The sequence below is a fragment of the Musca domestica genome, unplaced genomic scaffold, assembly GCF_030504385.1.
Source record: "Musca domestica strain aabys unplaced genomic scaffold, Musca_domestica.polishedcontigs.V.1.1 56, whole genome shotgun sequence".
Classification (NCBI taxonomy): Eukaryota; Metazoa; Arthropoda; class Insecta; order Diptera; family Muscidae; genus Musca; species Musca domestica.
In genome coordinates, this window is record NW_026712356.1 from 3,724,660 (window position 1) to 3,744,916 (window position 20,257).

At 36.4% G+C, this 20,257-nt stretch overlaps 1 protein-coding gene across 7 annotated transcripts in view; it reads left to right on the plus strand.

Annotated features, from left to right (window-relative positions):
- Positions 1 to 20,257, plus strand: part of LOC101895503 (oxysterol-binding protein-related protein 8) — a 74,405-nt gene that overhangs the window by 29,505 nt on the left and 24,643 nt on the right. For 4 of the 7 annotated variants that reach the window (XM_020038824.2, XM_011296578.3, XM_011296579.3 and 1 more), the window contains exon 2: positions 7,009 to 7,113. The exons of the other annotated variants lie outside the window; for them this stretch is intronic. In XM_020038824.2, the coding sequence (XP_019894383.1) occupies positions 7,009 to 7,113 (105 nt within the window). The remainder of the gene's footprint in view (positions 1 to 7,008; positions 7,114 to 20,257) is intronic. 7 annotated transcript variants of the gene reach the window in all.

Consider the following 20,257-nt stretch of genomic DNA (forward strand, 5'->3'; position numbering starts at 1 on the left):
CGAAAATAGCATCAAATTTTAGAATAAGTTTAGATTTGTTCGAATTGGTCAACTTTGATACGTATTATGGCCTTCAAACGGCCAATGAAACCGTCACACGCTGCCCGAATGTTGCTCTGCGGTATTTTAGCCCATTCCCCGCGAAGCGCTTGCTTGAGGTGATCGACATTTTTGTATTTTTTAGTGCCAACCTTGCTTTCCAGGCACAATAGTCCAACGGATTGGTATCCGGAGATTTTGGTTGCCATCGTGCGCTGGAAATGAAGCGAGGAACCTCATTTTGTAACCATTCTTGGGTGGGGCCTGCTGAGTGCGATGGTGCTGAGTCCTATTGGAATGACCAAGGTCTGCGGCCAAAATGTTTGCGTGCCCAAGGCTTTAATACACCCTCCACATTATTTTCGCGATAATATTCGGCATTTATTCTGATGCCACGGTCGATTAATACGAGCGGAGAGCGACCATCGGCTGTTATGACGGCCTACACCACACCATCAGGCGCCGGCCATGGACTTGAGTTCTGGTGGCCAACCGAAGGTGCACATTTTCAGCTGACCTCTTTGACAAGTACAAACTGCTGAACAACGAATGTTTTCTCATCGGAGAAAACCAAAATGGGCAGTTCACCACTTTCAGTCAAGGAAAGTAACTCTTTAGCTCTTTTGAGTCTATTTTCCTTCTTTTACGGTGTAAGTTCTTGCACTTTTTGGAATTTCAATGTCTTTACTTCGAGCCGGTTTTTTCAATATTTGCCGAATGGAATATTGAAATATATTCAGCTCCCGAGCCATTTTTTGACCACTGCAACGCGGGTTTCGATCAAGTCGCTTCTTAACTTTTCGAAACATTTCTGCTGATGTTTCTGTTTTCTTCCGTTCACTTCCTGTCGGACTAGTGGCTTAGAAATGACAGCTGTCTGAAGTTTTTTTCATCTCACCCTGTACATATAGCATCTATAGCAATATAATTGAGGGTCGTTTATTACTTTTACCAATAACGTTGTATGATTTTTACATTTTACTACTTTCGTGGCCATCACTTTTAGTACGGATATCCACAAAAATTCCACTTTAACTCGCCTAACCAAAAATGGAACTAATGGAAAGTATCAAAAGTCAAGGTCTTTCGACAAGACGAAAAGATTCAGACAACAGACGAGAAAAGCTTAAACAATTTGTTTGGAGTCTTTCTCCTATGAGTTTCTATAAATCTCAGTTTATCTTTGATCTCCAAAACAATATTTCCAATTCGTTCGATCATACAATATCAATGTTGTACTATTTTGGACGTTTTAGTAATCTTCGTACTTTTAAAATTTGAATTTCCGAAATGCACGCCATTTCTTACTCTTCTAGATAAAGAGTGATCTCCATGCTAAATTTCAAAATTTTAGATCCAACTGGTTGCACGATAACAATTAGTGTCATGTTGTACTTTTTAGTTCAATATTAATTAATATACATTTTTAGATTCTTAATTTCATTTCGTAGCTCAGAATTAATTCGCCTCTGTCCACAATTTTCTCGCAAAATTACTTGTCTAAAAATACTTTTTGTTTGTTTTATTGCCGTTCCTTTAAAACCACTCTCCGAAACTTAAATTCAAACCCACGGCCACCAGCAATCGAAGCAGCAGTACAAGGCCAATGGTGGCTGGATAGCTGGTTGTTTTAGTTGTTGTTTAATGGTACAGCTCCTTTAGCTATTTGTTGTTTTTTGCCTTTGCCGCGCCATTCCATCACAAGTGGCATGAGTTTGTGGCTTTATGAGTGGTTTTATTTCGTTTTCTACTTCTTCTTCTTTTTTCGCTTTCGCTTCTTCTTCTTCATCTCATTTTGTATTTTCTCCACATCTCAGACTACATTTCAATTGAATTTCATGCTTGAATGATGTAATCACTTAAATACTTGATGTTGATTAACTTTTGCTGTTTTTTTGTTTGAAGTCATTCTTCGTTTGGTATCCTTTTGTCGGGTGCTAGGGTTTGTTGGTGGTGGTCTTGGGGCTCAGGATTTGTGGTGTCCTATTGGTATTGGTGTGAATTGATTGAGCGCTTTTCAATCTCAGGGAAATATGTATAGAAATGATGGATTATTTATAGATTCTAGGAGGTGGGTTGGGTATATGAACCAACAGATGATTCACCTTTACAATGAGACCACAATGAAAAATATTTTCTGTCCCATACGAATAGGTGCTAAACATATAGCACTTATTCATACATTCGCCACAGAATAGAGATTAAAAAATGAATAATTTCAAAAATATAACAATATACTATTTTATTCTGGTGTAACTTATTAAAATCCAAAGCTCAGAAGTCAGACGTTTATAAAAGGAATCTAAGACATCTTTGAAATCTTCCAACTTCTATCTGTAGAAGATAGTCAGACTACTCTTAGGAGTTTTTTTTTTATCTACAGATAACCTTGGAAGTGCTTCTGTCTACTGGTGGTATTCGATTTTAAGATAATAAGAAAATAACAAAACTCAGGAGAGGCCAACAACACCAAGGTGGAGAAACCCAAAAATTGTCAGAATAGCAACTATTTTGTAGGGGGTTCGGCGTCCAACCCTGCGAACGTCCATATTTCTCCCGTTCACAAAGGGCTACTAAGGAGGATGGAAAAATTCTGTAATTTCGTTCAATTGAGCGATAATTTTTCAGACAATTTGAAAAATTATTAAGTCTGAAATTCTTTTTTTCCTCTAAGGTCCATCCTTGAAACCATTAATTTACGCCCAGCATCAACGCCGCTTTATTCTTAGTTTCTGTTCAGTGGGCCTTTTTATACCCTACACCACAAGGTGGTCAGGGTATTATGTCTTTGTGCATTTGTTTGTAACAGGCAAAAGGAAACGAGATAGACCCATAGTTCCTTTTGATGATCTGCATAGAATCACTTTCTGAGTTGATTTATGCATGTCAGTCCGTCTGTCCGTTCGCATTTATTATCCGATTGAGATGAAATTTTGCAAACAAAATTTGTTTGGCCCAAGGACGAACCCTAATGGAATTGGAGATAATCGGTAAAAATTTAGATATAGCTCCCATATATATCTTCGTCCGATTTGCCTTTTATTGTGCACCAAACGTGTAATATCAGCCCGAATAGTATGGAATTAGGCCTGAAAATAAGTATGCCAAATTTTATCGAAATCGGTTCAGATATAGCTATAGCTCCCATATATATTGTTCATCCGATTTGTTATTTTTGTCCTCCGCAGCCGTAATATGCACTCTGTAACAACAATATTTGGGGAAATATATCAAATGCAGCTCAGAAATACCTTTGCTAAATTTTATCGAGATCGGTTCAGATTTGGATATAGCTCCCATATATAACTTCGTCCGATTTACCATTTATTGTGCACCAATCGTCTAATATTTGCCCAAATGGGATGGAATTTGGCACATACGACCAAATTTAGTCTAGAAGGTAGTATGCCAAATTTGGTGAAGATCGGTTCAGATATAGTTATAGCTCCCATACATATTGTTCATCCGATTTATTGTATTTGTTACCCACAGCCGTAATATGCACTCCGTAACAACGATATTCAGGGAAATATATCAAATACAGCTCAGAAATATCTTTGTCAAATTTTATCGAGATCGGTTCAGATTTTGATATAGTTCCCATATATATTTTTATCCGATTTCAAATTAATTTCGCACCAAATAGGCAATACAAGTCCGAATTTAAAAGATACAAATGCTTCGGCATATTTAGTCCTTTGAATTTAAAATTCTAATTATAATCATGGCGTGTGTGATTGAGTTCTCCCATAAAAACTTTTAATTATTAAGTGGAGCTCAACTAAATTAGTAAAGTGGTGTAGGGTATCATAAAATCGGCCCCGCCCGAATTTAGGACTTTCTTTACTGGTTATCTTTAATTTTCCGCAAACCGGGGACCCTAGATTTTTGACCCGAAAGCCCGGATTTAAGACCTGGATCACCTACCCAATGTATACAATATAGGTATTTTTTTTGAAAATACTTATCCAACAAGTTGTCACTTGATGGAGTTATTTAAAGCGCTTCGAAACTTATAGTCAAATTATCGATTTTTTAGACACGGATTTTTTATAAAGTCCCCAAAAAATCGAAAACTGATGTCAAATAAAAGCTGACACTCTTACCTTTCCAAAATGGTACAATTTATGCTAATACCTTTTCTGGGTCCAAAGATGATCTCCCTGGGCAAGTTCAACCTGCTACGCGACCTAAAGTTTTCTAAATTTCACAGTTGTTGTAAGTAGCCGGCCTTCGACCTCATTATGTGACCACTTCTTTGATAGCTTTCAAACGATATCTATATTGCCTACATCGGGTAAGTGGTCAAGTCAAAAATCTGGGGAATCACAGTAGCAGTTTTCTAAAAACGACTTCAAGTCGTCTGTTGTGTTGACAATGGTAATAGCAATCAGTCATCGCTATCGACAAATAAAAACGACAAACCTAATACCGTTATTGTCGCCTCGACTTAATTCTGTGACGACTACGACAACCGTAATAGGACCAAATGTTTTTATTTAGCGATTTTTTTGTAGATTTCAAATTTGTACGGAAAGTTTGGAAATTTCATAAAATCTAAAATAAATTAAAATGTCTTTAATTTTTTACTGTTTTATGACCTTCAACGGCCAATGAAAACGTCACACGCTGCCCGAATGTTGCTCTGCGGTATTTTGGCCCATTCCCGGAAAAAGCGCTTGCTTGAGGTGATCGACACATTGGTATTTTTTGGTGCCAACTTTGCTTTCCAAAATACTCCAGACACACTAGTCCAACGGATTGGTATCCGGAGATTTGGGTGGCAATTGTGCGCTGGAAATGAAGCGAGGAACCTCATTTTGTAACCATTCCTTGGTGGCGCGTGCTGAGTGCGATGGTGCTGACTTCTGTTGGTATGTCCAAGGTTTGCGGCTAAAATCTTTGCGTGCCCAAGGCTTTAATACACCCTCCAGAATATTTTCGCGATAATATTCGGCATTTATTCTGATGCCACGGTCGATTAATACGTGCGGAGAGCGACCATCTGCTGTTATGGTGGCCCACACCACCACCATGGCCGGCGCTTGACTTCCGGTGGCCAACCGAAGGTGCACATTTTCGGCAAGTAATCATCATCCTCTTTGGCAAGTAATCATCAACACGATAATTTTGTTTGCTGGACAACTCTTTAGCTCTTTTGAGTCTATTTTCTTTCAGTTGCGGTGTAAGTTTTTGCTCTTTTTAGAATTTAAATGGCTTTACCCCGAGCTCATTTTTCCATATTTGCCGAATGGAATATTGCGATATGTTCAGCTCACGAGCCATTTTTCAGCCACTGCGACGAGGGTTTCGATCAAGTCGCTTCTTTAATTTTCGAACCATTTCTGCTGATGTTGCTGTTTTCTTCCGTCCACTTCCTTGACGTCAGGCTACACTACCAGTATTACGGTAACGAGCGATGGTACGAGACACAAAAGATTTATTCACATTTAAATGCTGGAGTGCTCCAACGATAGCTACTTGTGGCTTTAAAGCCAAATATAAAGAAATCACGCTATCACGCTTGAATTCTATCACGAATAACCTTTTTTTTGGAAAATTTTCAGCAAAATGCTTTTGTACGCTTGCAAACAATATAACGAGCTGTCAATGGAATAATTTTAACAGCTGTCAAACGAGTGGCTTAGAAATGACAGCAGTCTGAAATGTGGAAATTACTCTAGCTTCCGAACGAAATGAAGCAGATTGATAAAATTTTACTCAAATGTATATTATGCAGGACTTTTGGTATTTGAGCCGTGTAGGTCCACGTTTTCGTATAGCCCCATATAACGGTACCTATCAATATTTGGTGTTTTGATGATTTGATGATAACGACATTATTCACCGGAATTGTTTCAAATTTGGTATTTGAAGTTCGTAATGGATACGGCAGCCTAAGGCAGAAAATCGGTTGTGCAGGTCCATATTTTGGTATAGCCCCCATATAATAGTACCTCCCTATGTTGATGATTTTAGCTACATTATTTATTACTTTCGCTTTCACTGGAATTTTTTCAAATTTGGTATTTGAAGTTCGTAATGGATAAGGGAGCCTAAGGCAGAAAATTGTCTGTGCAGGTCTATTTTTTTGGTATAGCCCCCATATAATAGTACCTCCACCTGATGATTTCAGCTAAATTATTCATTTTTTTTCAAGTTTCGCATTTGAATATTGTTATGGCTTATGACAAAAGTTGCCTGTACAGGTCCACGTCGTCGTATAGACCCTAATACAACGGCTACAGAATTTTTAACGGATTTTATTGTTTTTGAAAATTGCCAAGTTCGTTCCAATTGGTGGAGGGTATTCAAAGTTCGGCGCGGCCGAAGTTACCGCTTTTTTACTTTTTTTTTGTGTGAAAATAATTTCCCCAGAATTTTTATCAAAACAACTCCTTTTAACAACTCAAAGAAAAATCTTTCACATACATTCTTAATTAATTTTGATACATTTTTTGTTTTGAATCCATTTCGCTAATAAGCAAAAAATTGTACAAACATTCCTCTGGTTAATTCTACGAATTCCATAAACCGGAAGAACTTTTTCGTAATCAGTTTTAATTGAAACCCTCCCTCCCCACCTCTCCCCTTTTCCGTCACATTTCCCTTTTATTTAAATTTTAGGGTAGACATTTATTTAATAAACATTTTTTTGTATGTCCATCTATTCTTCTCTTGTTTTCACTTTCTTTGTCATTTGTTTTTGTATTCCGTTTACATTATTTCACGTCATCTCTATTAGTATCAGCAGTATCATCATCCTCATCTCTGTCTCTATGTGTAAATCATCATGTATAAGTTTTATTATTATTATCAAATTGTGGTTGTTACTGTTGTTGTCGTCTTTTTTTTTTTTTTTGGTTTGCTGGCATTGAAATCACTGTAGTATTTCTTATAAACCAAAACAGTTTTAAGTCGAATCAAATAAATAAATATGAATCCCTCCCTTCGTTTATATTAATTTAGCTTTTGAATTCAAATTCATGAGACGTCCATCTTTAAAAACTGCCCACTTGCCCAAATTGTCATCGACCGATAGTTTAAGCTACAGTCCGGGTCCATCATCTCCAGGTGATAAATTTTAACATTTATTCTTCTCTCTCCTATTTACTATCTATTGTTGTTATTTGTAATGAACAAAAAAATATCTGTCACCTTCTCTCCACCCCCCAACTCACCTACTCCACTACTATGTGTGTGTGTCCCGACTTGCAAATTGTTTATTGTAATTTTATTAAAACATCTAGCACTTTTTAAATAGAAAAACAACAAATCAATACTTGTGTGAACAGAATTAATAATAGACACTGTGTTGTTGGGTGTGTTGTGTGCGTATGAGTGTGGGTGTTATTGGTTGATTGCACCGTTTAAATACACTTACAATAATAAAATTATAGAAATCACATAACACACTTACATATATTTGATGTAACACCTTGGTGGGGTCGAATTTTGAACAGCCTCTCTCTCATGGGAAAACTTTGATAAGGACCAAATCAAAATTTGGATTAGGAGGCTCAAATATAAAATTTGGAGATTACACCATATCGTCGAGAAACTTTAAGAATATGGGTCGACATTTTAATTGCCTCTCTCTCATAGGAAAATTTTGATTAGGTCCAAATCAAAATTTGGATAAGGCTCAAATATAAAATTTGGAGATTACACCATATCGTCGAGAAACTTTAAGAATATGGGATATTTTTGCGAAACATGCGGCTAGGACTTTGAAAACCTCCAAAAACGAGTGGTAGGATCATAATGAGCTAAAGTCGGCTGGAATCGACAGGAAAATAGAGGCTGAAAGCTTCACCATATCGAAAATCAGAAGGTATACAGGGTGAGATAAAAAAAACTGCAACAAAGTCAAACGCCATAATTGTTACATTTTTTTTTAATTTCATTGAATGAAAGCAAGAAATGTCGAAATATCATCAAATTTTAGAATATGTTTACATTTGGTCACCTTTGGCACGAATTATGGCCTACAAACGGCCAATGAAACCGTCACACGCTGCTCAAATGTTGCTCTACGATATTTGGACCCATTCCGGACGAAGCGCTTGCTTGAGGTGATCGACATTTTGATATTTTTTAGTGCCAACCTTGCTTTCCAAAATCCAAGGGATTGTTATCCGGAGATTTTGGTGGTCATTATGCGCTGGAAAGGAAGCGAGGAACCTCATTTTGTAACCATTGTTGGGTGGCGCGTGCTGAGTGCGATGATTCTGAGTCCTCTTGGAAAGTCCAAAATCTGCGGCCAAAATGTTTGCGTGCCCAAGGCTTTAATACACCCTCCAGAATATTTTCGCGACAATATTCGGCATTTATTCTGATGCCACGGTCGATTAATACGAGCGGATAGCGACCATCAACTGTTATGGCTGCCCACCCCATCACCATGGCCGGCGCTTGAGTTCTGGTAGCCAACCGAAGTTGCACATCTGATCTCTTTGGCAAGTAAACACGATCATTTTGTTTGTTTACAAACTGCTGGACAACGAATGTTTTCCCATCGGAGAAAACCAAATTCGACAGTTCACCACTTTCGGCCAAACGAAGCAACTCTTTAGCTCTTTTAAGTCTATTTTCATCCTGTTGCTGTGTAAGTTTTTGCACTTTTTGGAATCTCAATGGCTTTACCCCGAGCTCATTTTTCAATTCCGAATGGAATATTGCAATATGTTCAGCCGATCAAGTCGCTTATTTACTTTTCGAACCATTTCTGCTGATGTTGCGTTTTCTTCCGTCCACTTCCTTGACGTCGGGCTACGGTATGACGGTAACGGGCGATGGTACGAGACACAAAGTATTTATTCACATTTAAATGCTGGAGTGCTCTAACTGTAGCCACTTGTGGTTTTCCAGCCAAATAAAAAGAAATCACACTAACACGCTTGAATTCCATCAGGAATAAGCTGTCACTGGAATAATTTTTACAGCTGTCGGACGAGTGGTTTAGAAATGATGGCAGTCTGTAGTTGGTTGCAGATTTTTCATCTCACCATGTATAGCTATGCCTACGAGGAGTAATTCCTTTCAAATATTGAAAAGTTAAAAATTCGATTTAAAAATCACCCGATTCTCCGAGGATTATCAGAGCACATAATCGTGATTTTTTAAAGATTTTTTCAAGGACTATCAGAGCACATAACCGCATAATTTTAAAGAATGTATTCTAGGGACTATAAAAGTAATTTATCATAGATTTCGCAAGAATGTTTCTCAAGGACTATCAGAGCAAATAAACGTGGATTTTTTAAAATTTTTTTCAAGGATTATCAGGGCAAATGATCGTCGATTTTTAAGAACATTTTTTACAAGGACCATCAGAGCAAATAATCGCGAATTTCTAACGAATGTTTTTCAAGGTTTATCAGAGTAAATGATCGTGAATTTTTAAAGGATATTTTTCAAGGACTATCAGAGCAAACAATCGTGGGGTTTAAAGAATATTTTTCAAAGAGTATCTGAGGAAATAATCGTGGATTTTTAAAATATATTTTTCCGAGGACTCATAGAGCAAATTGTCGTGGATTTTTAAAGAGTATTTTTCAAGGACTATCAGAGCAAATAAACATGGATTTTTAAAGAATATTTTTCAAGGACTATCAGAGCGAATAAATGTGGATTTTTAAATAATTTTTTTTTTCGAGGATTTTCAGGGCAAATGATCGTCGATTTTTAAGAATATTTTTTAAAAGGACCATCAGAGCAAATAATCGCGAATTTCTAACGAATGTTTTTCAAGGTTTATCAGAATAAATGATCGTGGATTTTTAAAGAATATTTTTCAAGGACTATCAGAGCAAATAAATGTGGATTTTTAAAGAATATTTTTCAAGGACTATCAGAGCAAATAAACGTGGATTTTTAAAGAATATTTTTCAAGGACTATCAGAGCAAATAAATGTGGATTTTTAAAGAATATTTTTCAAGGACTATAAGAGCAAATAAATGTGGATTTTTAAAGAATATTTTTCAAGGACTATCAGAGCAAATAAACGTGGATTTTTAAAGAATATTTTTCAAGGACTATCAGAGCAAATAAATGTGGATTTTTAAAGAATATTTTTCAAGGACTCTCAGAGCAAATAAATGTGGATTTTTAAAGAATATTTTTCAAGGACTATCAGAGAAATAATCGTGCATTTTTAAAGAACATTTTTCAACAAATATATACAAAACCTATTCCATTCACTATGTCTCGTGGCGAGAACGCAACACATTTTCAATGTCAATGAATCAGTACTAAAAACTTTGAACTTCTCCAACGAATACCCGACCCATTCGGAAAATAAAAAAACAAAGTCAAACACAACCATTACCACAGCACTGAACCGAAACTAACCTTTAGTTCACAAACCAATGACCACTTTTAGTAAATATTTATAGTTTATTTTGCATTGTTATTGTTATTATGGTAGTTGTTGTTGGTCGGTCGTTTGACACCTAAACGACAGACTTATGAAAATATAAACAAACAATTGAATAGAGAGTGAAATAAATGTCGATATGTCATATTGGTTGGCTGGCTGGCTGGCTAGTTGAAAATGCTATTGTTATTTTTTTTTGTTGTTGCTTTTAGTTCTTCAATAGTTGTCGCGTTTTCTTTAGAGCAATTCTATGCAAATTATTGCCATTACAAACAATGACGCACATGTTTTTTATTTGCTTCGTTTTCGCTGGTATTGCTGGTTGGCACTTTAAATTTTATGATTTGCATGTTAGCAAAAAGTTTTGGCAAATCGCAAATAATAAGTTTTTTGTACAATAAAAAAGAGAGGAGGGAAAGGTGTTAGGAATACGGTGTGGAATTGAATTGTGTGTGAGTCCAAAGGCTCGACAAGAAATTAGCAGGTTATCAAGTGATTTTTATACCCTCCACCATACTATGGAGGGTATATTAACTTTGTCATTCCGTTTGTAACTCCTCGAAATACTAATGTCAGACCCAACAAAGTATATATATTCTTGATCAGCGTAAAATTCTAAGTCGATTTAGCGATGTCCGTCTGTCTGTCTGTCTGTTGTAATCACGCTATCTTTCGAATGATCTGAGATAGATGGCTAAAATTTTGCACACATGTTTATTTTTCCAGTAGGCAGGTTAAGTTCGTAAATGAGCCATGTAGGTCCACGTTTTCATATAGCCCCCATATAACGGTACCTCCCAATATTCGGTATTTTGATGATTTTAGCGACATTATTCACCGAAATTGTTCCAAATTTGGTATTTGAAGTTCCAAATGGATACTACACCCTAAGATAGAAAATTGTCTGTGCAAGTCCATATAACGGTACCTCCCGTATAACGGTACCTCCCGATATTCGGTATTTTGATGATTTTAGCGACCTTTTTCCCGGAAGTAATTTAAAATTTAGTATTTGAAGTTCCAAATGGACACTACACCCTAAGACAGAAAATTGTCTGTGCAGGTCCACGTCTTCGTATAGCCCCTATATAACGGTACCTCCCTATATTCAGTATTTTGATGATTTTAGCGACATTATTCACCGGAATTGTTTCAAAAGTGGTATTTGAAGTTCGTTATGGGAACTACAGTCTGTGACAGAAAACTGTCTGTGCGGGTCCAGGTCTTCGCATAGGCCCCATATATCAGTACCTCCCTACATTCGGTATTTTGACGATTTTAGGTACAATACCCACCGAAATTGTTTGAGATGAGGTATTTGAAGTTCGTAATGGATGCTACAGCCTGTGACAGAAAATTGTCTATGCTGGTCCAGGTCTTCGCACAGCTCCAATTTAACGGCACCTCCTAATATACGATGTTCTGATGATTTTAGCTACCTTATTCACCGTTTATTTCAAGTTTCGAATTTGAATATGGTAATGGCTTACGACAAACAATGCCTACGTATGTCCACGTCGTATAGACCCCAATATAACGGCTATATTCGGTATTTTTAAAATTTTAACAAAATTTTTTAAGGATTTTATTTTTTGAAAATTTCCAAATTCGTTGCGAATGGTGGAGGGTATTAAAAGTTCGGCCCGGCTGAACTTACTGCTTTTTTACTTGTTAAAAATAAATTTAATTCAATACTAAAACATTAAATGGAACAATTGGTACTGTTTCCTTCTTATTTTATCAATGGGCAGAATACCTTCTAAGCCCTTCAAAGGTTGGAAAGATATTCAAAAGGGTTTCAATGACCCACTAAAAAGACAGGTGGTCTTCTAAACGTCTTCTAGGAATAGCATAAAAATGGATAGAAGGCTTACCACAGGTCTTCTATGGGTAGAAGGCCTTTGAGAAGAATGTATGAGTAGAATGTCTTCCAAAGGTCTTCTATGGACAGAAGGTCTTTTGGAAGTTTTCTGTGTCTAAAGGTCTTTTCAGTTTATTCCATGGATAAAAGGCCTTCTTTGGAAAACATGGATATAAAGTCTTTTAAAGGGGCTTTATGTATAGAAGACCTTAAAAAGGGGTACAACCTTGCTTTCTAAAGTACTCCAGACACAATAGTCCAACGGATTGGTATCCGGAGATTTTTGTGGCCGTTGTGCACTGGAAATGAAGCGAGGAACCTCATTTTGAAACATTGTTGGGTGGCACGTGCTGAGTGCGATGGTCCTGTTGGAATGTCCGAGGTCTGCGGCCAAAATGTTTGCGAGCCCAAGGCTCTAATACACCCTCCAAAATATTTTCGCGATAATATTCGGCATTTATTCTGATACCACGGTCGATTAATACGAGCGGCTCACGCCATCACTATGGCCGGCGCTTGAGTTCTGGCGGCCATTCTGGAGTTCTGATGCACATTTTCAGCTGACTTCTTTGGCAAGTAAAAACGGGCAACGAATGTTTTCTCATCGGAGAAAACCAAATTCGGCAGTTCACAACTTTCGGCCAAGCGAAGCAACTCTTTAGCTCTTTTGAGTCTATTTTCTTTCTGTTCTTGCACTTTTTGGAATTTCAACGGCTTTGTCCCGAGCTCATTTTTCAATATTTTCGGAATGGAATATTGCGATATGTTCAGCTCACGAGCCATTTTTCGGCCACTGCGACGCGGGTTTCGATCAAGTCGCTTCTTTACATTTCGCACCATTTCTGCTGATGTTTCTGTTTTCTTCCGTCCACTTCCTTGACGTCGGGCTGCGCTACCAGTATAACAGTAACGAGCGATGGTACTAGACACAAAAGATTTATTCACATTTAAATGCTGGAGAGCTCTGACGATAGCCATTTGTGGTTTTCCTGTAAAATATAAAGATATCACACTATCACGCTTCAATTCCATCACGAATAACTTTTTTCTGGAAAATTCTCACCAAAATGTAAACAATATAAAAAGATGCCACTGGAATAATTATAACAGCTGTCGGACGATTGGCATAGAAATAACAGTAGTCTGAAGTTGGTTGCAGTTTTTTCATCTCACCCGTATAACAAAATTATACAAAATCTCGAGAGTCCGCGAGAGTCCGCTATTTGGCCGAAATGTATTTGAAGTCATTTTGAGTGAATCCTGTCGTAAAACAGAGATGCAGATTATGTTTATGTAGGATTTTAAAACCATAAACATCAATTCAGATCATAAATACGTTACCTTGAATGACATATTTAATTTTTGTTTGTTTACGAGTCTTTAGCGTCACTTACTCAAATTTCCCATGTCATATCGATATTTAAAGGCCGGGGATTATAAGAATATCCCAATGGGAATTTTCTATAGTTTTTCTCGTTGACTACCTGCCAGAATATGCCATATACGTAATTCCATTTAATATTTCCGCATTTGCCTTTAATGACTTTCACGCCTTTTCCCCGTTGCTCACTTACACACACACACACCCACACCCAATAAATTGTATTTGCAAATTTTATTAGCATCTCTTCCAGAGTCAGAATTTACAATTGCTTCGTTGTTATTGTGTTTTTTTTATTTGGGCCATAAATTACTATGTGAAAATGTTTTGTTAACGGCTATTCTCCATCGCCATGTGAACGCGAAGAAATGCTTAGGATCGAACTCACACACTCGCACACGAATTCGAATATTCATATCCCAGCACTTTGTTGAGAAATTATGGATACAATTAAATTGTACAATGACAGCAATTAATTGCAAATTGAACACTGAATATTGTTTGTGTTGTTTATGGCGGCTATTAGTTAGGCGTGTTAATAAATTTTTGGATATTTTTTTTGATGATAAATTTCTGCATAAATTATTTAAACAAAAACCAAAATTTTGGTATATTGGAAACTGCAACAAAAAAGACTGCGAAATTGTGATATTCAACACCACTTTATCATTTTCTGTTTAAATAAGCGCACAATGGGTTGAAATCACAAGAAATTATAAAAATTATGCCAAAATGTTAAAAATATGCCAAAATGAGTCGAATCTTTCTGATACCTTCACAAATTAAAGAGATATCCGAATCAAATATTGCACATCAAATTTACCTTAATTATACCCTAGCCATGAGGCTGCATACAGTTTACAGGGTTATATAAAAAACTGCACCAAAGTCAAACACCATAATTTTATTTTATTTTTTAATTTTATTAAGAGAAAGCAAAAAATGTTGGAAATAGCATAAAATTTTAGAATAAGTTTAGATTTGTTCGAATTTGTCACATTTGGCACGAATTATAGCCTTCAAACGCCCAATGAAGCCGTCACACGCTGCCCGAATGTTGCTCTGCGGTATTTTGGCCCATTCCCGGCGAAGCGCTTGCTTGAGGTAATCGACACTTTGGTATTTTTTAGTGCCAACCTTGTTTTCCAAAATACTCCAGACACAATAGTCCAACGGATTGGTATCCGGAGATTTTGGTGGCGATTGTGTGCGAGAAACCTCATTTTGTAACCATTCTTGGGTGGCGCGAGCTGAGTGCGATGGTGCTGAGTCCTGTTGGAATGTCCAAGGTCTGCGGCCAAATTGTTTGCGTGCCCAAGGCTTTAATACACCCTCAAGAATATTTTCGCAGTAATATTTGGCATTTATTCTGATGCCACGGTCGATTAATACGAGCGGAGAGCGACCATCGGCTGTTATGGCGGCCCACACCATCACCATGGCCTGCGCTTGAGTTCAGGTGACCAACCGAAGGTGGACATTTTCAGCTGACCTCTTTGGCAAGTAAACACGATAATTTTGTTTGATTACAAACTGCTGGACAACGAATGTTTTCTCTCATAGGAGAAAACCAAATTCGGCAGTTCCCTACTTTCGGGCAAGCGAAGCAAATCTGTAGCTCTTTTGAGTCTATTCTGTTCTTCTCTTTTTGGAATTTTTAAATGGCTTTACCCCGAGCTAATTTTTTCAATATTTGCCGAATGGAATATTGCGATATGTTCAGCTCACGAACCATTTTTCCGCCACTGCGACGCAGGTTTCGATCAAGTCGCTTCTTAAGTTTTCGAACCATTTCTGCTGAAGTTGCTGTTTTCTTCCGTCCACTTCCTTGACGTCGGGCTACGCTAACAGATCACGGTAACGAGCGATGTTACGAGCCACAAAAGATTTATTCAAATTTAAATGCTGGGGTGCTCTAACGACAGCCATTTTTGGTTTTCCAGCCAAATATAAAGAAATCACACTATCCCGCTTAAATTCCATTACGAATAACTTTTTTTTCTGAAAAATTCTCACCAAAACGCTTTTGTACGCTTGTAAACAATGTAATGAGCTGTCACTGGAATATGTTTAACAGCTGTCGGATGAGTGGCTTATAAATGACTTCAGTCTGAAGTTGGTTGCAGTGTTTTCATCTCACACTGTATACGGCCAAAGCACGCTTCATTAAAATAAGGGTTTAGGCTCTATATCTCCCATTGAGGTCAAGCCTGGCGTGCACGTAAATCTCGTAAGAGGTATACGATTAAGTTTAAACCTAGTACATTGTACAATTTCTATAAAACATAAGCACCGATTACACATTATGTTTGAGTTTTCTTCCACAACTATCTGTAGCATTTTTATACCATACTCTAAGGAATTCCAGAATCGTTTAAAAATAACAGTTCGCTATGCTATTTAAACTAGACTTAAAATTCTGGAGAGCGTCTAAAAGCATTCTATAAAATGTGCAAAATATAAAATGTGGAGAAGTCACTTTACATATGATCCTAACATCACGTGTAATCTAGTCTTTAGATCGAGTTTGAACATGGATATAACTAATTCAGTTTTAACTTCTTCAATTACTTCTTTCAAACTTTATATTTCTAAATTATTAATTTAATAAGTGTTAATCACTACAAATAACTGAAAATCGAAGCTAATAAGGAATATCTGATCAAAAATTCAGAAATCTATATATCGACATGTCAATAATGGCGTAGGGGACACTTAGGCATAACACCGACAATATATTGTTTGATTTGTTCATTTACCTTTTGCACATTATTGTCTATTCAAACCACATAATTTTTGTCATTCACAAATAAATATTAAATTCAATATCAATTCGCTTCAAAATCTTCTTTGCCCACATTTATTTCCATCGCCAAGAGGGAGATGGCGACTGGCCGTGGCGTCACAAGCTTTGAAGGCCTCTATTTATTATTGTTAATAAACCCATTCACGGTTAAATGTTAATGACTCACAAAACGTGTAAAATTCATAACTGGCTGTGATAGTTCAAGAAGTGGAAAAAATAGTAGCAATTTATCAGTTTTTATTGTTTGCTTGTCACACAATTTTTTACTAACAAATTAATAACAAAAAAAAAAAAAAAAATACAAAAAAGAAAACAAATAACATTTTTTGTTTACAAAACAAAAACCTGTTCTAAAATAAGCCGTGTAAATGATGACTGTTTGTTTAAGGGATTTTATTATTTTTATAGAAAAAAAAATAAATAAATAAAAAAATATATAAAACTACGGCTATGACGTATAGAAATTTGATATTTTGTCTCTTAAAAGTATTAAAAACTGAAGAAGTTGTGGGCCGGCCTTCATTACAAAATACGAGCCATTGGTTTTTTATTTCACGTTTAACAAAACAGTGCATCTTAAAACGACAGGTTTTATAGACTTTAAAATCTGTAAAATTTGTAAAGATTTTGAAATAAATGTTTGACGAGCAAACAAACCCTAATGGTGTGTTCATAAAAAAATAATTTGGATGGAAAGGAGAAAGTCGTAGAAAATATAACCTTATGGTTATCAGAACCAATGCCAACCAAGATGCATGCCTAGCAAAAGCTTGGAAGTTATATCTGTTTGACATGTGTTAGTTGCAAAAAAAAAACTTATTTCGGACAACATGCCATCAAAAGTTAATTTTATTCAAAATTTCGACCCATTGTGGGGGAGGGGGGGGGGAGGGAAGGTACCAGAAGGAGTGGACTGATACATTCTATCTTCACACCAAGTCTTGTGTTAGTAGAAATATTTGGATGTGCCAAGTTTGGATAAGCTTCAAGTTATTCAACATTTTGACACTTTTGTGCGGGAAGGATCAGAAGGAGTGGACTGATATATCCCATCTTCACACCTAATAATGTGTTAGTAGATATATTGGAATGTGTGAAAATTGAAGATAATCAGATACTTATTTCGCAAATTATAACAGATATAATTATTCAAAATTGTAACGCTTTATGGAAGGCTTTCAGTACAAAAACGAATATTTTCAAGGATCAGATAGGTTTTTTAGAGTTCAGAGCTACAAAGGATACTTTGAGAATGTTTTTTATAGGATTTACAGAATATAGATGTGGAATTCTGGAACTCAGATCAAATCTAAGTTCATAGATTATTAAGATAATTTTTTGAAGTACTTTGGAAATATGCAGGGTGAGATAAAAAAAACTACAACAAAGTCAAACGCCATAATTTTTACATTTTTTTTTTAATTTTATTGAATGAAAGCGAAAAATATCGGAAATAGCATCAAATTTTAGATTAAGTTTAGATTTGTTCGAACAACGGCCAATGAAACTGTCACACGCTGCCCGAATGTTGCTCTGCGATATTTTTGGTGGCCATTGTGAGCTGGAAATGAAGCGAGGAACCTCATTTTGTAACCATTCTAGGGTGGCGCGTGCTGAGTCCTGTGGGAATGTCCGAGGTCTGCGGCCAAAATGTGTGCGTGCCCATGGCTTTAATACACCCTCCAGAATATTTTCGCGATAATATTCGGCGACCATCGGCTGATATTGAGGCCAACACCATCACCATGCCCGGCGCTTGAGTTCTGGTGGCCAACCGAAAGTATACATTTTCAGTTGACCTAAACACAATAATTGTGTTTGTTTACAAACTGTTGGACAACGAATGTTTTCTCATCGGAGAAAACCAGTTCACCACTTTCGGCCAAGCGAAGCAACTCTTTAGCTCTTTTGAGTCTATTTTCTTTCTGTTGCGTTGTAAGTTCTTGCACATTTTGAAATTGCAATGGCTTCACCCCGAGCTCATTTTTCAATATTTGCCGAATAGAATATTTGCGATATGTTCAGCTCACGAGTCATTTTTCAGCCACTGCGACGCGGGTTTCGATCAAGTCGCATCTTTAGTTTTCGAACCATTTCTGCTGAAGTTGCTGTTTTCTTCCGTCCACTTCCTTGACACGTCGGGCTACGCTACCAGTATCATGGTAACGAGTAACGATGGTACGAGACACAAAAGATTTATTCACATTTAAATGCTGGAGAGCTCTAACGATTGCCACTTGTGGTTTTCCAGCCAAGTATAAAAAAATCGCACTATCACTCTTGAATTCCATCACGAATAACTTTTTCTCTGGAAAATATTCACCAAAATGCTTTTGTACGCTTGTAAACAATATAATGAGCTGTCACTAGAATAATTTTAACAGCTGTCGGACGAGTGGCTTAAAAATGAATGCAGTTTGAAGTTGGTTGCAGTTTTTTCATCTCACCCTGTATATTGATTCCTTAAGAACCCATCAAACATATGATAAAGCATTTTGTAAACAAAACATTTTTAAGTCGTTCTTTTCACGTCAATATAGTCCTGTGCTTGCAGGCTCTCAGACCAATATGAAACTCCCCTTCCCTTCTCCACTACACATCATGGATGTTCCTTAACTTTGCCCACAGAGCATAAAAAATATAGGTCACAAAATTTACAATTTCTTTACTAGTTTATTTCTTGCCGGTTTATTTTTTGTTTTCAATTTCTTATCAATTCGCCGATAAGAATTTCGAATATCTTCCCCACGAAATAGTCACACCAACACAGCTGTTAGATAACAGTATACGAAATTTTTATATTGAGTTTAGCGGGTCACTATTGCCATAAAGAATTGGACGTCTGGTAATAGATATCTACGACTATTAGTTAAACAAAACACGATTAATCATAAATTAATACAAATATAGTTATTTTGTGTCAGCGGTATAAAGACGATGAAACGATAAATAGAATTCACGTTATCTATTTTGTTACTGAATATTTATTTACGTTTTTTTTTTGTCGTTAACAATAGTTAAGATATTGAGCTTTGAAAACAACGTTTATATTCCATTGAAAATGTTTTGGGGAGTTGAATAGGTTTTATAACATAGTCTGAAATAGGTTGGCTGGCCAATGAATATTTGGTGAAAGGCGTTGCTGTTTATTGCACTTTTATCTGTCTCTAGTTTGGGAATTTTGAACTTTTCTTTTGCGAAATTCACACAGATTTAAAAAATCTAACACTGATCATTATTGTAGCTTTCCAAATAATAACGACTACAGGCATAAACATGGTTATTTTGCGCATTCAGGTTAAATTTTTGATGGCTTAGAAATGTTTTCCAAAAAATGGGTCATAGACGTGCATGATGCAGTCAGGGATATAAATTTGGATTTTTGCAAACATATTTTTTATGTATTATTCTGATGCTTACACCAGATCTATAACCAGCTTTTTTAAATACTTTGGGAATATAAAAATTAATCGTAGCTATTATGCAATTATGTATTTTAAGAATATTTTTTCAAAAGGCTGCCAGAAATGTGAATTTTAAAAGACTTAGATCAGAGTTTAAACCTTTAATATTTTTAGAGGCGTTTCTAGATTTTTAAAAGACTACAAATTTGTAATTTTTAGAATATCGCAATATTCCATTCGGCAAATATTGAAAAATGAGCTCGTGGTAAAGTCATTGAAATTCCAAAAAGTGCAAGAACTTACACCGCAACAAAAATAAAATAGACTCAAAAGAGCTAAAGAGTTGCTTCGCTTGGCCGAAAGTGGTGAACTGCCGAATTTGGTTTT